The following is a 21,421-nucleotide window of genomic DNA, read 5'->3' as shown; positions in this document are numbered from 1 at the left end:
CCACACAGAAAGTGCACACAAGTCGAGGTGCTCACAGACCTTCATTTCTCCCCCTACAAGGAAACCCGTGTCCCCATGGCCAGACAATTACCTTCGCTTGTCGAGGACGGTGGTGACAGGGAGGTGGTGTGTGTCGGCGTGGGCGGGGATGCGCTGCTAGTAGTCAGGGTGCTGGGGGACGTGGTCGGTGGAGGAGTAACAGACGTTGTCCCCGGGGTGCTGCTGCTGGAGGACGTTGTGCCACTGGTGGTACTGCTGGGACCTGGCGTCGGTGTTGGCGGGAGAGTGGTGGTCGACACAGGCCCAGTTGTGGTACCGGGGGGAGTGGTGCCTGTCATCGGTGTTGGCGGGAGAGTGGTGGTCGACACAGTTTCAACGGTTGTGGAGCCGGGGGGACTGGTTCCTGAGAAAACACAGTGCTTTATTGCAAACCGGCAAACGGCGGTTGGTATTAACCTCCGTGGCTTTCCAGCAACCTCAGGAAACGCCATCAAGCTTTGCAGAGGAAATGCCGACAGGAATAAAGCAGAACCAGTTCTCCGCGTGGCTCTTGCAGAAGAACGTGGGGATCACAGACAAAATCTCCTACGGCTTGCACGGCACTCAGATGCCAACGCTTCCGCAGGGAACAACAACGCTGCATGCAACAGCTCTCTGGAGCCTGAAAACTCTATACTGCACAGAAGAGCTCAGCACTCCCAAGTCCAGACGAATTCACGGAGTTCGTAGGCCAGCTCTTTGCTTCCTTCCCTATTGCTCTCACCCTATAAGCCGTGGACAGATCCCCGCTCCATGTGCGAGAAATCAGGGGGCGTGTTCACTCCAGAAGCCCTTCCTCTCTGTGGGCCTTGGCTCCACTGAGGCTGAGCAGCTGCTGCAGCAATATCTGCGCTAGACCTCAGCCAGCCCTTTGGAAACTGCTCCCCCACATATTCCCATGCTGGGCTAGGAATCTCGGGCTCACTGTGCTGCTTCATCCTTCTCTTGGGAGCACGCAAGCTCTCGCTCTGGGCCTGAATGCCACAACTGCTTTCTGTTACCACTGTTAGAAACTGTTGAGGACACCCAGAGGCCTGCCTCAGAACCGGCTACCTTTGTGCTAGTACAGCGAGCCGTGAAGATATGCGTAGGAGATCCAGGAGCACTGCATACACCAGAAGAGCACAGGGTTAATGCAGCACAAGAAAGGGAAGAATGTCAGCAAAAGCAGCGTCCCAACAGCGCCTGGAACCACATGGACGCAAAAGACAAGCCCCCCTGGCCTCGCACACACCACCTCCCGCTCAGGACGTTCTCTCCAGCTGAAGGACGAAGCCCCGCAGCAGCAAACGCAAGACTTCCACTCCCATCCCTATCTGACTCAGCCGGCCAGAGGCCCCACGCTGCAACGGCATCCACAGAGCCCTGCGGCGTCGGGCAACAGCAGAGCTTCTGCCCAGGACCCCTGCACCCTCCTCACCTCCACACAGCCAGCCCCAGGTCAAGCACTGGGCACCAGCGCTTTTCGGGAAGCCTCAACAACTCCTCCCAGCCCTCATCCCACACAGAAAGTGCACACAAGTCGAGGTGCTCACAGACCTTCATTTCTCCCCCTACAAGGAAACCCGTGTCCCCATGGCCAGACAATTACCTTCGCTTGTCGAGGACGGTGGTGACAGGGAGGTGGTGTGTGTCGGCGTGGGCGGGGATGCGCTGCTAGTAGTCAGGGTGCTGGGGGACGTGGTCGGTGGAGGAGTAACAGACGTTGTCCCCGGGGTGCTGCTGCTGGAGGACGTCGTGCCACTGGTGGTACTGCTGGGACCTGGCGTCGGTGTTGGCGGGAGAGTGGTGGTCGACACAGGCCCAGTTGTGGTACCGGGGGGAGTGGTGCCTGTCATCGGTGTTGGCGGGAGAGTGGTGGTCGACACAGTTTCAACGGTTGTGGAGCTGGGGGGACTGGTTCCTGAGAAAACACAGTGCTTTATTGCAAACCGGCAAACGGCGGTTGGTATTAACCTCCGTGGCTTTCCAGCAACCTCAGGAAACACCATCAAGCTTTGCAGAGGAAATGCCGACAGGAATAAAGCAGAACCAGTTCTCCGCGTGGCTCTTGCAGAAGAACGTGGGGATCACAGACAAAATCTCCTACGGCTTGCATGGCACTCAGATGCCAACGCTTCTGCAGGGAACAACAACGCTGCATGCAACAGCTCTCTGGAGCCTGAAAACTCTATACTGCACAGAAGAGCTCAGCACTCCCAAGTCCAGACGAATTCACAAAGTTCGTAGGCCAGCTCTTTGCTTCCTTCCCTATTGCTCTCACCCTATAAGCCGTGGACAGATCCCCGCTCCATGTGCGAGAAATCAGGGGGCGTGTTCACTCCAGAAGCCCTTCCTCTCTGTGGGCCTTGGCTCCACTGAGGCTGAGCAGCTGCTGCAGCAATATCTGCGCTAGACCTCAGCCAGCCCTTTGGAAACTGCTCCCCCACATATTCCCATGCTGGGCTAGGAATCTCGGGCTCACTGTGCTGCTTCATCCTTCTCTTGGGAGCACGCAAGCTCTCGCTCTGGGCCTGAATGCCACAACTGCTTTCCGTTACCACTGTTAGAAACTGTTGAGGACACCCAGAGGCCTGCCTCAGAACCGGCTACCTTTGTGCTAGTACAGCGAGCCGTGAAGATATGCGTAGGAGATCCAGGAGCACTGCATACACCAGAAGAGCACAGGGCTAATGCAGCACAAGAAAGGGAAGAATGTCAGCAAAAGCAGCGTCCCAACAGCGCCTGGAACCACATGGACGCAAAAGACAAGCCCCCCTGGCCTCGCACACACCGCCTCCTGCTCAGGACGTTCTCTCCAGCTGAAGGACGAAGCCCCGCAGCAGCAAACGCAAGACTTCCACTCCCATCCCTATCTGGCTCAGCCGGCCAGAGGCCCCACGCTGCAACGGCATCCACAGAGCCCTGCGGCGTCGGGCAACAGCAGAGCTTCTGCCCAGGACCCCTGCACCCTCCTCACCTCCACACAGCCAGTCCCAGGTCAAGCACTGGGCACCAGCGCTTTTCGGGAAGCCTCAACAACTCCTCCCAGCCCTCATCCCACACAGAAAGTGCACACAAGTCGAGGTGCTCACAGACCTTCATTTCTCCCCCTACAAGGAAACCCGTGTCCCCATGGCCAGACAATTACCTTCGCTTGTCGAGGACGGTGGTGACAGGGAGGTGGTGTGTGTCGGCGTGGGCGGGGATGCGCTGCTAGTAGTCAGGGTGCTGGGGGACGTGGTCGGTGGAGGAGTAACAGACGTTGTCCCCGGGGTGCTGCTGCTGGAGGACGTCGTGCCACTGGTGGTACTGCTGGGACCTGGCGTCGGTGTTGGCGGGAGAGTGGTGGTCGACACAGGCCCAGTTGTGGTACCGGGGGGAGTGGTGCCTGTCATCGGTGTTGGCGGGAGAGTGGTGGTCGACACAGTTTCAACGGTTGTGGAGCCGGGGGGACTGGTTCCTGAGAAAACACAGTGCTTTATTGCAAACCGGCAAACGGCGGTTGGTATTAACCTCCGTGGCTTTCCAGCAACCTCAGGAAACGCCATCAAGCTTTGCAGAGGAAATGCCGACAGGAATAAAGCAGAACCAGTTCTCCACGTGGCTCTTGCAGAAGAACATGGGGATCACAGACAAAATCTCCTACGGCTTGCACGGCACTCAGATGCCAACGCTTGCGCAGGGAACCACGCTGCATGCAACAGCTCTCTGGAGCCTGAAAACTCTATACTGCACAGAAGAGCTCAGCACTCCCAAGTCCAGACGAATTCACAAAGTTTGTAGGCCAGCTCTTTGCTTCCTTCCCTATTGCTCTCACCCTATAAGCCATGGACAGATCCCCGCTCCATGTGCGAGAAATCAGGGGGCGTGTTCACTCCAGAAGCCCTTCCTCTCTGTGGGCCTTGGCTCCACTGAGGCTGAGCAGCTGCTGCAGCAATATCTGCGCTAGACCTCAGCCAGCCCTTTGGAAACTGCTCCCCCACATATTCCCATGCTGGGCTAGGAATCTCGGGCTCACTGTGCTGCTTCATCCTTCTCTTGGGAGCACGCAAGCTCTCGCTCTGGGCCTGAATGCCACAACTGCTTTCCGTTACCACTGTTAGAAACTGTTGAGGACACCCAGAGGCCTGCCTCAGAACCGGCTACCTTTGTGCTAGTACAGCGAGCCGTGAAGATATGCGTAGGAGATCCAGGAGCACTGCATACACCAGAAGAGCACAGGGCTAATGCAGCACAAGAAAGGGAAGAATGTCAGCAAAAGCAGCGTCCCAACAGCGCCTGGAACCACATGGACGCAAAAGACAAGCCCCCCTGGCCTCGCACACACCGCCTCCCTCTCAGGACGTTCTCTCCAGCTGAAGGACGAAGCCCCGCAGCAGCAAACGCAAGACTTCCACTCCCATCCCTATCTGACTCAGCCGGCCAGAGGCCCCACGCTGCAACGGCATCCACAGAGCCCTGCGGCGTCGGGCAACAGCAGAGCTTCTGCCCAGGACCCCTGCACCCTCCTCACCTCCACACAGCCAGCCCCAGGTCAAGCACTGGGCACCAGCGCTTTTCGGGAAGCCTCAACAACTCCTCCCAGCCCTCATCCCACACAGAAAGTGCACACAAGTCGAGGTGCTCACAGACCTTCATTTCTCCCCCTACAAGGAAACCCGTGTCCCCATGGCCAGACAATTACCTTCGCTTGTCGAGGACGGTGGTGACAGGGAGGTGGTGTGTGTCGGCGTGGGCGGGGATGCGCTGCTAGTAGTCAGGGTGCTGGGGGACGTGGTCGGTGGAGGAGTAACAGACGTTGTCCCCGGGGTGCTGCTGCTGGAGGACGTCGTGCCACTGGTGGTACTGCTGGGACCTGGCGTCGGTGTTGGCGGGAGAGTGGTGGTCGACACAGGCCCAGTTGTGGTACCGGGGGGAGTGGTGCCTGTCATCGGTGTTGGCGGGAGAGTGGTGGTCGACACAGTTTCAACGGTTGTGGAGCCGGGGGGACTGGTTCCTGAGAAAACACAGTGCTTTATTGCAAACCGGCAAACGGCGGTTGGTATTAACCTCCGTGGCTTTCCAGCAACCTCAGGAAACGCCATCAAGCTTTGCAGAGGAAATGCCGACAGGAATAAAGCAGAACCAGTTCTCCGCGTGGCTCTTGCAGAAGAACGTGGGGATCACAGACAAAATCTCCTACGGCTTGCATGGCACTCAGATGCCAACGCTTCTGCAGGGAACAACAACGCTGCATGCAACAGCTCTCTGGAGCCTGAAAACTCTATACTGCACAGAAGAGCTCAGCACTCCCAAGTCCAGACGAATTCACAAAGTTCGTAGGCCAGCTCTTTGCTTCCTTCCCTATTGCTCTCACCCTATAAGCCGTGGACAGATCCCCGCTCCATGTGCGAGAAATCAGGGGGCGTGTTCACTCCAGAAGCCCTTCCTCTCTGTGGGCCTTGGCTCCACTGAGGCTGAGCAGCTGCTGCAGCAATATCTGCGCTAGACCTCAGCCAGCCCTTTGGAAACTGCTCCCCCACATATTCCCATGCTGGGCTAGGAATCTCGGGCTCACTGTGCTGCTTCATCCTTCTCTTGGGAGCACGCAAGCTCTCGCTCTGGGCCTGAATGCCACAACTGCTTTCCGTTACCACTGTTAGAAACTGTTGAGGACACCCAGAGGCCTGCCTCAGAACCGGCTACCTTTGTGCTAGTACAGCGAGCCGTGAAGATATGCGTAGGAGATCCAGGAGCACTGCATACACCAGAAGAGCACAGGGCTAATGCAGCACAAGAAAGGGAAGAATGTCAGCAAAAGCAGCGTCCCAACAGCGCCTGGAACCACATGGACGCAAAAGACAAGCCCCCCTGGCCTCGCACACACCGCCTCCTGCTCAGGACGTTCTCTCCAGCTGAAGGACGAAGCCCCGCAGCAGCAAACGCAAGACTTCCACTCCCATCCCTATCTGGCTCAGCCGGCCAGAGGCCCCACGCTGCAACGGCATCCACAGAGCCCTGCGGCGTCGGGCAACAGCAGAGCTTCTGCCCAGGACCCCTGCACCCTCCTCACCTCCACACAGCCAGTCCCAGGTCAAGCACTGGGCACCAGCGCTTTTCGGGAAGCCTCAACAACTCCTCCCAGCCCTCATCCCACACAGAAAGTGCACACAAGTCGAGGTGCTCACAGACCTTCATTTCTCCCCCTACAAGGAAACCCGTGTCCCCATGGCCAGACAATTACCTTCGCTTGTCGAGGACGGTGGTGACAGGGAGGTGGTGTGTGTCGGCGTGGGCGGGGATGCGCTGCTAGTAGTCAGGGTGCTGGGGGACGTGGTCGGTGGAGGAGTAACAGACGTTGTCCCCGGGGTGCTGCTGCTGGAGGACGTTGTGCCACTGGTGGTACTGCTGGGACCTGGCGTCGGTGTTGGCGGGAGAGTGGTGGTCGACACAGGCCCAGTTGTGGTACCGGGGGGAGTGGTGCCTGTCATCGGTGTTGGCGGGAGAGTGGTGGTCGACACAGTTTCAACGGTTGTGGAGCCGGGGGGACTGGTTCCTGAGAAAACACAGTGCTTTATTGCAAACCGGCAAACGGCGGTTGGTATTAACCTCCGTGGCTTTCCAGCAACCTCAGGAAACGCCATCAAGCTTTGCAGAGGAAATGCCGACAGGAATAAAGCAGAACCAGTTCTCCGCGTGGCTCTTGCAGAAGAACATGGGGATCACAGACAAAATCTCCTACGGCTTGCACGGCACTCAGATGCCAACGCTTGCGCAGGGAACCACGCTGCATGCAACAGCTCTCTGGAGCCTGAAAACTCTATACTGCACAGAAGAGCTCAGCACTCCCAAGTCCAGACGAATTCACAAAGTTTGTAGGCCAGCTCTTTGCTTCCTTCCCTATTGCTCTCACCCTATAAGCCATGGACAGATCCCCGCTCCATGTGCGAGAAATCAGGGGGCGTGTTCACTCCAGAAGCCCTTCCTCTCTGTGGGCCTTGGCTCCACTGAGGCTGAGCAGCTGCTGCAGCAATATCTGCGCTAGACCTCAGCCAGCCCTTTGGAAACTGCTCCCCCACATATTCCCATGCTGGGCTAGGAATCTCGGGCTCACTGTGCTGCTTCATCCTTCTCTTGGGAGCACGCAAGCTCTCGCTCTGGGCCTGAATGCCACAACTGCTTTCCGTTACCACTGTTAGAAACTGTTGAGGACACCCAGAGGCCTGCCTCAGAACCGGCTACCTTTGTGCTAGTACAGCGAGCCGTGAAGATATGCGTAGGAGATCCAGGAGCACTGCATACACCAGAAGAGCACAGGGCTAATGCAGCACAAGAAAGGGAAGAATGTCAGCAAAAGCAGCGTCCCAACAGCGCCTGGAACCACATGGACGCAAAAGACAAGCCCCCCTGGCCTCGCACACACCGCCTCCCTCTCAGGACGTTCTCTCCAGCTGAAGGACGAAGCCCCGCAGCAGCAAACGCAAGACTTCCACTCCCATCCCTATCTGACTCAGCCGGCCAGAGGCCCCACGCTGCAACGGCATCCACAGAGCCCTGCGGCGTCGGGCAACAGCAGAGCTTCTGCCCAGGACCCCTGCACCCTCCTCACCTCCACACAGCCAGCCCCAGGTCAAGCACTGGGCACCAGCGCTTTTCGGGAAGCCTCAACAACTCCTCCCAGCCCTCATCCCACACAGAAAGTGCACACAAGTCGAGGTGCTCACAGACCTTCATTTCTCCCCCTACAAGGAAACCCGTGTCCCCATGGCCAGACAATTACCTTCGCTTGTCGAGGACGGTGGTGACAGGGAGGTGGTGTGTGTCGGCGTGGGCGGGGATGCGCTGCTAGTAGTCAGGGTGCTGGGGGACGTGGTCGGTGGAGGAGTAACAGACGTTGTCCCCGGGGTGCTGCTGCTGGAGGACGTCGTGCCACTGGTGGTACTGCTGGGACCTGGCGTCGGTGTTGGCGGGAGAGTGGTGGTCGACACAGGCCCAGTTGTGGTACCGGGGGGAGTGGTGCCTGTCATCGGTGTTGGCGGGAGAGTGGTGGTCGACACAGTTTCAACGGTTGTGGAGCCGGGGGGACTGGTTCCTGAGAAAACACAGTGCTTTATTGCAAACCGGCAAACGGCGGTTGGTATTAACCTCCGTGGCTTTCCAGCAACCTCAGGAAACGCCATCAAGCTTTGCAGAGGAAATGCCGACAGGAATAAAGCAGAACCAGTTCTCCACGTGGCTCTTGCAGAAGAACATGGGGATCACAGACAAAATCTCCTACGGCTTGCACGGCACTCAGATGCCAACGCTTGCGCAGGGAACCACGCTGCATGCAACAGCTCTCTGGAGCCTGAAAACTCTATACTGCACAGAAGAGCTCAGCACTCCCAAGTCCAGACGAATTCACAAAGTTTGTAGGCCAGCTCTTTGCTTCCTTCCCTATTGCTCTCACCCTATAAGCCATGGACAGATCCCCGCTCCATGTGCGAGAAATCAGGGGGCGTGTTCACTCCAGAAGCCCTTCCTCTCTGTGGGCCTTGGCTCCACTGAGGCTGAGCAGCTGCTGCAGCAATATCTGCGCTAGACCTCAGCCAGCCCTTTGGAAACTGCTCCCCCACATATTCCCATGCTGGGCTAGGAATCTCGGGCTCACTGTGCTGCTTCATCCTTCTCTTGGGAGCACGCAAGCTCTCGCTCTGGGCCTGAATGCCACAACTGCTTTCCGTTACCACTGTTAGAAACTGTTGAGGACACCCAGAGGCCTGCCTCAGAACCGGCTACCTTTGTGCTAGTACAGCGAGCCGTGAAGATATGCGTAGGAGATCCAGGAGCACTGCATACACCAGAAGAGCACAGGGCTAATGCAGCACAAGAAAGGGAAGAATGTCAGCAAAAGCAGCGTCCCAACAGCGCCTGGAACCACATGGACGCAAAAGACAAGCCCCCCTGGCCTCGCACACACCGCCTCCCTCTCAGGACGTTCTCTCCAGCTGAAGGACGAAGCCCCGCAGCAGCAAACGCAAGACTTCCACTCCCATCCCTATCTGACTCAGCCGGCCAGAGGCCCCACGCTGCAACGGCATCCACAGAGCCCTGCGGCGTCGGGCAACAGCAGAGCTTCTGCCCAGGACCCCTGCACCCTCCTCACCTCCACACAGCCAGCCCCAGGTCAAGCACTGGGCACCAGCGCTTTTCGGGAAGCCTCAACAACTCCTCCCAGCCCTCATCCCACACAGAAAGTGCACACAAGTCGAGGTGCTCACAGACCTTCATTTCTCCCCCTACAAGGAAACCCGTGTCCCCATGGCCAGACAATTACCTTCGCTTGTCGAGGACGGTGGTGACAGGGAGGTGGTGTGTGTCGGCGTGGGCGGGGATGCGCTGCTAGTAGTCAGGGTGCTGGGGGACGTGGTCGGTGGAGGAGTAACAGACGTTGTCCCCGGGGTGCTGCTGCTGGAGGACGTCGTGCCACTGGTGGTACTGCTGGGACCTGGCGTCGGTGTTGGCGGGAGAGTGGTGGTCGACACAGGCCCAGTTGTGGTACCGGGGGGAGTGGTGCCTGTCATCGGTGTTGGCGGGAGAGTGGTGGTCGACACAGTTTCAACGGTTGTGGAGCTGGGGGGACTGGTTCCTGAGAAAACACAGTGCTTTATTGCAAACCGGCAAATGGCGGTTGGTATTAACCTCCGTGGCTTTCCAGCAACCTCAGGAAACGCCATCAAGCTTTGCAGAGGAAATGCCGACAGGAATAAAGCAGAACCAGTTCTCCGCGTGGCTCTTGCAGAAGAACGTGGGGATCACAGACAAAATCTCCTACGGCTTGCATGGCACTCAGATGCCAACGCTTCCGCAGGGAACAACAACGCTGCATGCAACAGCTCTCTGGAGCTTGAAAACTCTATACTGCACAGAAGAGCTCAGCATTCCCAAGTCCAGACGAATTCACAAAGTTCGTAGGCCAGCTCTTTGCTTCCTTCCCTATTGCTCTCACCCTATAAGCCGTGGACAGATCCCCGCTCCATGTGCGAGAAATCAGGGGGCGTGTTCACTCCAGAAGCCCTTCCTCTCTGTGGGCCTTGGCTCCACTGAGGCTGAGCAGCTGCTGCAGCAATATCTGCGCTAGACCTCAGCCAGCCCTTTGGAAACTGCTCCCCCACATATTCCCATGCTGGGCTAGGAATCTCGGGCTCACTGTGCTGCTTCATCCTTCTCTTGGGAGCACGCAAGCTCTCGCTCTGGGCCTGAATGCCACAACTGCTTTCCGTTACCACTGTTAGAAACTGTTGAGGACACCCAGAGGCCTGCCTCAGAACCGGCTACCTTTGTGCTAGTACAGCGAGCCGTGAAGATATGCGTAGGAGATCCAGGAGCACTGCATACACCAGAAGAGCACAGGGTTAATGCAGCACAAGAAAGGGAAGAATGTCAGCAAAAGCAGCGTCCCAACAGCGCCTGGAACCACATGGATGCAAAAGACAAGCCCCCCTGGCCTCGCACACACCACCTCCCGCTCAGGACGTTCTCTCCAGCTGAAGGACGAAGCCCCGCAGCAGCAAACGCAAGACTTCCACTCCCATCCCTATCTGACTCAGCCGGCCAGAGGCCCCACGCTGCAACGGCATCCACAGAGCCCTGCGGCGTCGGGCAACAGCAGAGCTTCTGCCCAGGACCCCTGCACCCTCCTCACCTCCACACAGCCAGCCCCAGGTCAAGCACTGGGCACCAGCGCTTTTTGGGAAGCCTCAACAACTCCTCCCAGCCCTCATCCCACACAGAAAGTGCACACAAGTCGAGGTGCTCACAGACCTTCATTTCTCCCCCTACAAGGAAACCCGTGTCCCCATGGCCAGACAATTACCTTCGCTTGTCGAGGACGGTGGTGACAGGGAGGTGGTGTGTGTCGGCGTGGGCGGGGATGCGCTGCTAGTAGTCAGGGTGCTGGGGGACGTGGTCGGTGGAGGAGTAACAGACGTTGTCCCCGGGGTGCTGCTGCTGGAGGACGTCGTGCCACTGGTGGTACTGCTGGGACCTGGCGTCGGTGTTGGCGGGAGAGTGGTGGTCGACACAGGCCCAGTTGTGGTACCGGGGGGAGTGGTGCCTGTCATCGGTGTTGGCGGGAGAGTGGTGGTCGACACAGTTTCAACGGTTGTGGAGCCGGGGGGACTGGTTCCTGAGAAAACACAGTGCTTTATTGCAAACCGGCAAACGGCTGTTGGTATTAACCTCCGTGGCTTTCCAGCAACCTCAGGAAACGCCATCAAGCTTTGCAGAGGAAATGCCGACAGGAATAAAGCAGAACCAGTTCTCCGCGTGGCTCTTGCAGAAGAACGTGGGGATCACAGACAAAATCTCCTACGGCTTGCACGGCACTCAGATGCCAACGCTTGCGCAGGGAACCACGCTGCATGCAACAGCTCTCTGGAGCCTGAAAACTCTATACTGCACAGAAGAGCTCAGCACTCCCAAGTCCAGACGAATTCACAAAGTTCGTAGGCCAGCTCTTTGCTTCCTTCCCTATTGCTCTCACCCTATAAGCCGTGGACAGATCCCCGCTCCATGTGCAAGAAATCAGGGGGCGTGTTCACTCCAGAAGCCCTTCCTCTCTGTGGGCCTTGGCTCCACTGAGGCTGAGCAGCTGCTGCAGCAATATCTGCGCTAGACCTCAGCCAGCCCTTTGGAAACTGCTCCCCCACATATTCCCATGCTGGGCTAGGAATCTCGGGCTCACTGTGCTGCTTCATCCTTCTCTTGGGAGCACGCAAGCTCTCGCTCTGGGCCTGAATGCCACAACTGCTTTCCGTTACCACTGTTAGAAACTGTTGAGGACACCCAGAGGCCTGCCTCAGAACCGGCTACCTTTGTGCTAGTACAGCGAGCCGTGAAGATATGCGTAGGAGATCCAGGAGCACTGCATACACCAGAAGAGCACAGGGCTAATGCAGCACAAGAAAGGGAAGAATGTCAGCAAAAGCAGCGTCCCAACAGCGCCTGGAACCACATGGACGCAAAAGACAAGCCCCCTGGCCTCGCACACACCACCTCCCGCTCAGGACGTTCTCTCCAGCTGAAGGACGAAGCCCCGCAGCAGCAAACGCAAGACTTCCACTCCCATCCCTATCTGACTCAGCCGGCCAGAGGCCCCACGCTGCAACGGCATCCACAGAGCCCTGCGGCGTCGGGCAACAGCAGAGCTTCTGCCCAGGACCCCTGCACCCTCCTCACCTCCACACAGCCCGCCCCAGGTCAAGCACTGGGCACCAGCGCTTTTCGGGAAGCCTCAACAACTCCTCCCAGCCCTCATCCCACACAGAAAGTGCACACAAGTCGAGGTGCTCACAGACCTTCATTTCTCCCCCTACAAGGAAACCCGTGTCCCCATGGCCAGACAATTACCTTCGCTTGTCGAGGACGGTGGTGACAGGGAGGTGGTGTGTGTCGGCGTGGGCGGGGATGCGCTGCTAGTAGTCAGGGTGCTGGGGGACGTGGTCGGTGGAGGAGTAACAGACGTTGTCCCCGGGGTGCTGCTGCTGGAGGACGTCGTGCCACTGGTGGTACTGCTGGGACCTGGCGTCGGTGTTGGCGGGAGAGTGGTGGTCGACACAGGCCCAGTTGTGGTACCGGGGGGAGTGGTGCCTGTCATCGGTGTTGGCGGGAGAGTGGTGGTCGACACAGTTTCAACGGTTGTGGAGCCGGGGAGACTGGTTCCTGAGAAAACACAGTGCTTTATTGAAAACTGTCAAATGGCGGTTGGTATTAACCTCCGTGGCTTTCCAGCAACTTCAGGAAACGCCATCAAGCTTTGCAGAGGAAATGCCGACAGGAATAAAGCAGAACCAGTTCTCCGCGTGGCTCTTGCAGAAGAACGTGGGGATCACAGACAAAATCTCCTACGGCTTGCATGGCACTCAGATGCCAACGCTTGCGCAGGGAGCCACGCTGCATGCAACAGCTCTCTGGAGCCTGAAAACTCTATACTGCACAGAAGAGCTCAGCACTCCCAAGTCCAGACGAATTCACAAAGTTCGTAGGCCAGCTCTTTGCTTCCTTCCCTATTGCTCTCACCCTATAAACCATGGACAGATCCCCGCTCCATGTGCGAGAAATCAGGGGGCGTGTTCACTCCAGAAGCCCTTCCTCTCTGTGGGCCTTGGCTCCACTGAGGCTGAGCAGCTGCTGCAGCAATATCTGCGCTAGACCTCAGCCAGCCCTTTGGAAACTGCTCCCCCACATATTCCCATGCTGGGCTAGGAATCTCGGGCTCACTGTGCTGCTTCATCCTTCTCTTGGGAGCACGCAAGCTCTCGCTCTGGGCCTGAATGCCACAACTGCTTTCCGTTACCACTGTTAGAAACTGTTGAGGACACCCAGAGGCCTGCCTCAGAACCGGCTACCTTTGTGCTAGTACAGCGAGCCGTGAAGATATGCGTAGGAGATCCAGGAGCACTGCATACACCAGAAGAGCACAGGGCTAATGCAGCACAAGAAAGGGAAGAATGTCAGCAAAAGCAGCGTCCCAACAGCGCCTGGAACCACATGGACGCAAAAGACAAGCCCCCTGGCCTCGCACACACCACCTCCCGCTCAGGACGTTCTCTCCAGCTGAAGGACGAAGCCCCGCAGCAGCAAACGCAAGACTTCCACTCCCATCCCTATCTGACTCAGCCGGCCAGAGGCCCCACGCTGCAACGGCATCCACAGAGCCCTGCGGCGTCGGGCAACAGCAGAGCTTCTGCCCAGGACCCCTGCACCCTCCTCACCTCCACACAGCCCGCCCCAGGTCAAGCACTGGGCACCAGCGCTTTTCGGGAAGCCTCAACAACTCCTCCCAGCCCTCATCCCACACAGAAAGTGCACACAAGTCGAGGTGCTCACAGACCTTCATTTCTCCCCCTACAAGGAAACCCGTGTCCCCATGGCCAGACAATTACCTTCGCTTGTCGAGGACGGTGGTGACAGGGAGGTGGTGTGTGTCGGCGTGGGCGGGGATGCGCTGCTAGTAGTCAGGGTGCTGGGGGACGTGGTCGGTGGAGGAGTAACAGACGTTGTCCCCGGGGTGCTGCTGCTGGAGGACGTCGTGCCACTGGTGGTACTGCTGGGACCTGGCGTCGGTGTTGGCGGGAGAGTGGTGGTCGACACAGGCCCAGTTGTGGTACCGGGGGGAGTGGTGCCTGTCATCGGTGTTGGAGGGAGAGTGGTTGTTGTTGTGGTTGTAGTGGAAGGAGTGCTCGTTGTGGTTGTAGTGGTTAATTCTGTGGTTGTGGAATGTGTGGTTGTCGTGGTAGTATGTGGAGTACACCACGGTGGTAGTTCAGGCACACAGCAGACTTTGATCTGGTAATTGATGCAGACTGGCATGGGAATTATGCCTCCTGGCTTCTGATCCTCATTTTTACAGAGGAGCCCTGTGTTAACGTTACATTCCACTTTTTGCCCTAAATCGGAAATGGGAATGTCAGGATATTTCTCGGCTCTGCATGAAATATTCTCAACCTTCGCACAATTCCATGGAGGCCTATTTATCTGAATGGTCTCAAAGGTCTCATCATCACCACCGTTTGAGCCATATTCTGGGTAACTCTCATCGATCCAGTCAGTCCAGGTGCAGCCCCCTGGAGGGATTGTGCACGGTTCTAATGGGGAACAAAACCAAAAGCAAACAGTTAGAAAGCGGAAGAAGGAATCACTTCAGACAGGTTTAAACAGGTCTAATGGTCAGCCATAGCAGCATATATTAGACATAAGGGCTGCCCTAGGGTCTGAACCCTAGCAAAAGTTGGGCTGCCATCTGAAACCTTCTGCAGAATTCTGACAGGGAATATCTACCTTCCCAGAGCCACACCTACACTTCAATGGCAGTAATGGCCACAGAGGAAATACAACAACAATACAGACCTTCATTTCTCCCCCTACAAGGAAACCCGTGTCCCCATGGCCAGACAATTACCTTCGCTTGTCGAGGACGGTGGTGACAGGGAGGTGGTGTGTGTCGGCGTGGGCGGGGATGCGCTGCTAGTAGTCAGGGTGCTGGGGGACGTGGTCGGTGGAGGAGTAACAGACGTTGTCCCCGGGGTGCTGCTGCTGGAGGACGTCGTGCCACTGGTGGTACTGCTGGGACCTGGCGTCGGTGTTGGCAGGAGAGTGGTGGTCGACACAGGCCCAGTTGTGGTACCGGGGGGAGTGGTGCCTGTCATCGGTGTTGGCGGGAGAGTGGTGGTCGACACAGTTTCAACGGTTGTGGAGCCGGGGGGACTGGTTCCTGAGAAAACACAGTGCTTTATTGCAAACCGGCAAACGGCGGTTGGTATTAACCTCCGTGGCTTTCCAGCAACCTCAGGAAACGCCATCAAGCTTTGCAGAGGAAATGCCAACAGGAATAAAGCAGAACCAGTTCTCCGCGTGGCTCTTGCAGAAGAACGTGGGGATCACAGACAAAATCTCCTACGGCTTGCATGGCACTCAGATGCCAACGCTTGCGCAGGGAACAACAACGCTGCATGCAACAGCTCTCTGGAGCTTGAAAACTCTATACTGCACAGAAGAGCTCAGCATTCCCAAGTCCAGACGAATTCACAAAGTTCGTAGGCCAGCTCTTTGCTTCCTTCCCTATTGCTCTCACCCTATAAGCCGTGGACAGATCCCCGCTCCATGTGCGAGAAATCAGGGGGCGTGTTCACTCCAGAAGCCCTTCCTCTCTGTGGGCCTTGGCTCCACTGAGGCTGAGCAGCTGCTGCAGCAATATCTGCGCTAGACCTCAGCCAGCCCTTTGGAAACTGCTCCCCCACATATTCCCATGCTGGGCTAGGAATCTCGGGCTCACTGTGCTGCTTCATCCTTCTCTTGGGAGCACGCAAGCTCTCGCTCTGGGCCTGAATGCCACAACTGCTTTCCGTTACCACTGTTAGAAACTGTTGAGGACACCCAGAGGCCTGCCTCAGAACCGGCTACCTTTGTGCTAGTACAGCGAGCCGTGAAGATATGCGTAGGAGATCCAGGAGCACTGCATACACCAGAAGAGCACAGGGCTAATGCAGCACAAGAAAGGGAAGAATGTCAGCAAAAGCAGCGTCCCAACAGCGCCTGGAACCACATGGACGCAAAAGACAAGCCCCCTGGCCTCGCACACACCACCTCCCGCTCAGGACGCTCTCTCCAGCTGAAGGACGAAGCCCCGCAGCAGCAAACGCAAGACTTCCACTCCCATCCCTATCTGACTCAGCCGGCCAGAGGCCCCAGGCTGCAACGGCATCCACAGAGCCCTGCGGCGTCGGGCAACAGCAGAGCTTCTGCCCAGGACCCCTGCACCCTCCTCACCTCCACACAGCCAGCCCCAGGTTAAGCACTGGGCACCAGCGCTTTTCGGGAAGCCTCAACAACTCCTCCCAGCCCTCATCCCACACAGAAAGTGCACACAAGTCGAGGTGCTCACAGACCTTCATTTCTCCCCCTACAAGGAAACCCGTGTCCCCATGGCCAGACAATTACCTTCGCTTGTCGAGGACGGTGGTGACAGGGAGGTGGTGTGTGTCGGCGTGGGCGGGGATGCGCTGCTAGTAGTCAGGGTGCTGGGGGACGTGGTCGGTGGAGGAGTAACAGACGTTGTCCCCGGGGTGCTGCTGCTGGAGGACGTCGTGCCACTGGTGGTACTGCTGGGACCTGGCGTCGGTGTTGGCGGGAGAGTGGTGGTCGACACAGGCCCAGTTGTGGTACCGGGGGGAGTGGTGCCTGTCATCGGTGTTGGCGGGAGAGTGGTGGTCGACACAGTTTCAACGGTTGTGGAGCTGGGGGGACTGGTTCCTGAGAAAACACAGTGCTTTATTGCAAACCGGCAAACGGCGGTTGGTATTAACCTCCGTGGCTTTCCAGCAACCTCAGGAAACGCCATCAAGCTTTGCAGAGGAAATGCCAACAGGAATAAAGCAGAACCAGTTCTCCGCGTGGCTCTTGCAGAAGAACGTGGGGATCACAGACAAAATCTCCTACGGCTTGCATGGCACTCAGATGCCAACGCTTGCGCAGGGAACAACAACGCTGCATGCAACAGCTCTCTGGAGCTTGAAAACTCTATACTGCACAGAAGAGCTCAGCATTCCCAAGTCCAGACGAATTCACAAAGTTCGTAGGCCAGCTCTTTGCTTCCTTCCCTATTGCTCTCACCCTATAAGCCGTGGACAGATCCCCGCTCCATGTGCGAGAAATCAGGGGGCGTGTTCACTCCAGAAGCCCTTCCTCTCTGTGGGCCTTGGCTCCACTGAGGCTGAGCAGCTGCTGCAGCAATATCTGCGCTAGACCTCAGCCAGCCCTTTGGAAACTGCTCCCCCACATATTCCCATGCTGGGCTAGGAATCTCGGGCTCACTGTGCTGCTTCATCCTTCTCTTGGGAGCACGCAAGCTCTCGCTCTGGGCCTGAATGCCACAACTGCTTTCCGTTACCACTGTTAGAAACTGTTGAGGACACCCAGAGGCCTGCCTCAGAACCGGCTACCTTTGTGCTAGTACAGCGAGCCGTGAAGATATGCGTAGGAGATCCAGGAGCACTGCATACACCAGAAGAGCACAGGGCTAATGCAGCACAAGAAAGGGAAGAATGTCAGCAAAAGCAGCGTCCCAACAGCGCCTGGAACCACATGGACGCAAAAGACAAGCCCCCTGGCCTCGCACACACCACCTCCCGCTCAGGACGCTCTCTCCAGCTGAAGGACGAAGCCCCACAGCAGCAAACGCAAGACTTCCACTCCCATCCCTATCTGACTCAGCCGGCCAGAGGCCCCAGGCTGCAACGGCATCCACAGAGCCCTGCGGCGTCGGGCAACAGCAGAGCTTCTGCCCAGGACCCCTGCACCCTCCTCACCTCCACACAGCCAGCCCCAGGTCAAGCACTGGGCACCAGCGCTTTTCGGGAAGCCTCAACAACTCCTCCCAGCCCTCATCCCACACAGAAAGTGCACACAAGTCGAGGTGCTCACAGACCTTCATTTCTCCCCCTACAAGGAAACCCGTGTCCCCATGGCCAGACAATTACCTTCGCTTGTCGAGGACGGTGGTGACAGGGAGGTGGTGTGTGTCGGCGTGGGCGGGGATGCGCTGCTAGTAGTCAGGGTGCTGGGGGACGTGGTCGGTGGAGGAGTAACAGACGTTGTCCCCGGGGTGCTGCTGCTGGAGGACGTCGTGCCACTGGTGGTACTGCTGGGACCTGGCGTCGGTGTTGGCGGGAGAGTGGTGGTCGACACAGGCCCAGTTGTGGTACCGGGGGGAGTGGTGCCTGTCATCGGTGTTGGCGGGAGAGTGGTGGTCGACACAGTTTCAACGGTTGTGGAGCCGGGGGGACTGGTTCCTGAGAAAACACAGTGCTTTATTGCAAACCGGCAAACGGCGGTTGGTATTAACCTCCGTGGCTTTCCAGCAACCTCAGGAAACGCCATCAAGCTTTGCAGAGGAAATGCCGACAGGAATAAAGCAGAACCAGTTCTCCGCGTGGCTCTTGCAGAAGAACGTGGGGATCACAGACAAAATCTCCTACGGCTTGCACGGCACTCAGATGCCAACGCTTCCGCAGGGAACAACAACGCTGCATGCAACAGCTCTCTGGAGCCTGAAAACTCTATACTGCACAGAAGAGCTCAGCACTCCCAAGTCCAGACGAATTCACAAAGTTTGTAGGCCAGCTCTTTGCTTCCTTCCCTATTGCTCTCACCCTATAAGCCATGGACAGATCCCCGCTCCATGTGCGAGAAATCAGGGGGCGTGTTCACTCCAGAAGCCCTTCCTCTCTGTGGGCCTTGGCTCCACTGAGGCTGAGCAGCTGCTGCAGCAATATCTGCGCTAGACCTCAGCCAGCCCTTTGGAAACTGCTCCCCCACATATTCCCATGCTGGGCTAGGAATCTCGGGCTCACTGTGCTGCTTCATCCTTCTCTTGGGAGCACGCAAGCTCTCGCTCTGGGCCTGAATGCCACAACTGCTTTCCGTTACCACTGTTAGAAACTGTTGAGGACACCCAGAGGCCTGCCTCAGAACCGGCTACCTTTGTGCTAGTACAGCGAGCCGTGAAGATATGCGTAGGAGATCCAGGAGCACTGCATACACCAGAAGAGCACAGGGCTAATGCAGCACAAGAAAGGGAAGAATGTCAGCAAAAGCAGCGTCCCAACAGCGCCTGGAACCACATGGACGCAAAAGACAAGCCCCCGTGGCCTCGCACACACCGCCTCCCTCTCAGGACGTTCTCTCCAGCTGAAGGACGAAGCCCCGCAGCAGCAAACGCAAGACTTCCACTCCCATCCCTATCTGACTCAGCCGGCCAGAGGCCCCAGGCTGCAACGGCATCCACAGAGCCCTGCGGCGTCGGGCAACAGCAGAGCTTCTGCCCAGGACCCCTGCACCCTCCTCACCTCCACACAGCCCGCCCCAGGTCAAGCACTGGGCACCAGCGCTTTTCGGGAAGCCTCAACAACTCCTCCCAGCCCTCATCCCACACAGAAAGTGCACACAAGTCGAGGTGCTCACAGACCTTCATTTCTCCCCCTACAAGGAAACCCGTGTCCCCATGGCCAGACAATTACCTTCGCTTGTCGAGGACGGTGGTGACAGGGAGGTGGTGTGTGTCGGCGTGGGCGGGGATGCGCTGCTAGTAGTCAGGGTGCTGGGGGACGTGGTCGGTGGAGGAGTAACAGACGTTGTCCCCGGGGTGCTGCTGCTGGAGGACGTCGTGCCACTGGTGGTACTGCTGGGACCTGGCGTCGGTGTTGGCGGGAGAGTGGTGGTCGACACAGGCCCAGTTGTGGTACCGGGGGGAGTGGTGCCTGTCATCGGTGTTGGCGGGAGAGTGGTGGTCGACACAGTTTCAACGGTTGTGGAGCCGGGGGGACTGGTTCCTGAGAAAACACAGTGCTTTATTGCAAACCGGCAAACGGCGGTTGGTATTAACCTCCGTGGCTTTCCAGCAACCTCAGGAAACGCCATCAAGCTTTGCAGAGGAAATGCCGACAGGAATAAAGCAGAACCAGTTCTCCGCGTGGCTCTTGCAGAAGAACGTGGGGATCACAGACAAAATCTCCTACGGCTTGCACGGCACTCAGATGCCAACGCTTCCGCAGGGAACAACAACGCTGCATGCAACAGCTCTCTGGAGCCTGAAAACTCTATACTGCACAGAAGAGCTCAGCACTCCCAAGTCCAGACGAATTCACAAAGTTTGTAGGCCAGCTCTTTGCTTCCATCCCTATTGCTCTCACCCTATAAGCCGTGGACAGATCCCCGCTCCATGTGCGAGAAATCAGGGGGCGTGTTCACTCCAGAAGCCCTTCCTCTCTGTGGGCCTTGGCTCCACTGAGGCTGAGCAGCTGCTGCAGCAATATCTGCGCTAGACCTCAGCCAGCCCTTTGGAAACTGCTCCCCCACATATTCCCATGCTGGGCTAGGAATCTCGGGCTCACTGTGCTGCTTCATCCTTCTCTTGGGAGCACGCAAGCTCTCGCTCTGGGCCTGAATGCCACAACTGCTTTCCGTTACCACTGTTAGAAACTGTTGAGGACACCCAGAGGCCTGCCTCAGAACCGGCTACCTTTGTGCTAGTACAGCGAGCCGTGAAGATATGCGTAGGAGATCCAGGAGCACTGCATACACCAGAAGAGCACAGGGCTAATGCAGCACAAGAAAGGGAAGAATGTCAGCAAAAGCAGCATCCCAACAGCGCCTGGAACCACATGGACGCAAAAGACAAGCCCCCGTGGCCTCGCACACACCGCCTCCCTCTCAGGACGTTCTCTCCAGCTGAAGGACGAAGCCCCGCAGCAGCAAACGCAAGACTTCCACTCCCATCCCTATCTGACTCAGCCGGCCAGAGGCCCCAGGCTGCAACGGCATCCACAGAGCCCTGCGGCGTCGGGCAACAGCAGAGCTTCTGCCCAGGACCCCTGCACCCTCCTCACCTCCACACAGCCAGCCCCAGGTCAAGCACTGGGCACCAGCGCTTTTCGGGAAGCCTCAACAACTCCTCCCAGCCCTCATCCCACACAGAAAGTGCACACAAGTCGAGGTGCTCACAGACCTTCATTTCTCCCCCTACAAGGAAACCCGTGTCCCCATGGCCAGACAATTACCTTCGCTTGTCGAGGACGGTGGTGACAGGGAGGTGGTGTGTGTCGGCGTGGGCGGGGATGCGCTGCTAGTAGTCAGGGTGCTGGGGGACGTGGTCGGTGGAGGAGTAACAGACGTTGTCCCCGGGGTGCTGCTGCTGGAGGACGTCGTGCCACTGGTGGTACTGCTGGGACCTGGCGTCGGTGTTGGCGGGAGAGTGGTGGTCGACACAGGCCCAGTTGTGGTACCGGGGGGAGTGGTGCCTGTCATCGGTGTTGGCGGGAGAGTGGTGGTCGACACAGTTTCAACGGTTGTGGAGCCGGGGGGACTGGTTCCTGAGAAAACACAG

At 57.7% G+C, this 21,421-nt stretch overlaps 1 protein-coding gene across 1 annotated transcript in view; it reads right to left on the bottom strand.

Annotated features, from left to right (window-relative positions):
- MUC2 (mucin 2, oligomeric mucus/gel-forming) overlaps window positions 1-21,421 on the bottom strand; it is a 76,580-nt gene that overhangs the window by 17,624 nt on the left and 37,535 nt on the right. The window contains 6 exon segments of the mRNA XM_072038383.1: window positions 12,339-12,630; window positions 13,926-14,627; window positions 16,480-16,719; window positions 18,018-18,322; window positions 19,646-19,684; window positions 21,149-21,407. Of these exon segments, the coding sequence (XP_071894484.1) occupies window positions 12,339-12,630; window positions 13,926-14,627; window positions 16,480-16,719; window positions 18,018-18,322; window positions 19,646-19,684; window positions 21,149-21,407 (1,837 nt within the window).

This window comes from Anas platyrhynchos, chromosome 5, assembly GCF_047663525.1.
Source record: "Anas platyrhynchos isolate ZD024472 breed Pekin duck chromosome 5, IASCAAS_PekinDuck_T2T, whole genome shotgun sequence".
NCBI classification, from domain to species: Eukaryota; Metazoa; Chordata; class Aves; order Anseriformes; family Anatidae; genus Anas; species Anas platyrhynchos.
The sequence above is the reverse complement of the archived record's forward strand: the minus strand, read 5'-3'. Positions and strand labels throughout refer to the sequence as shown.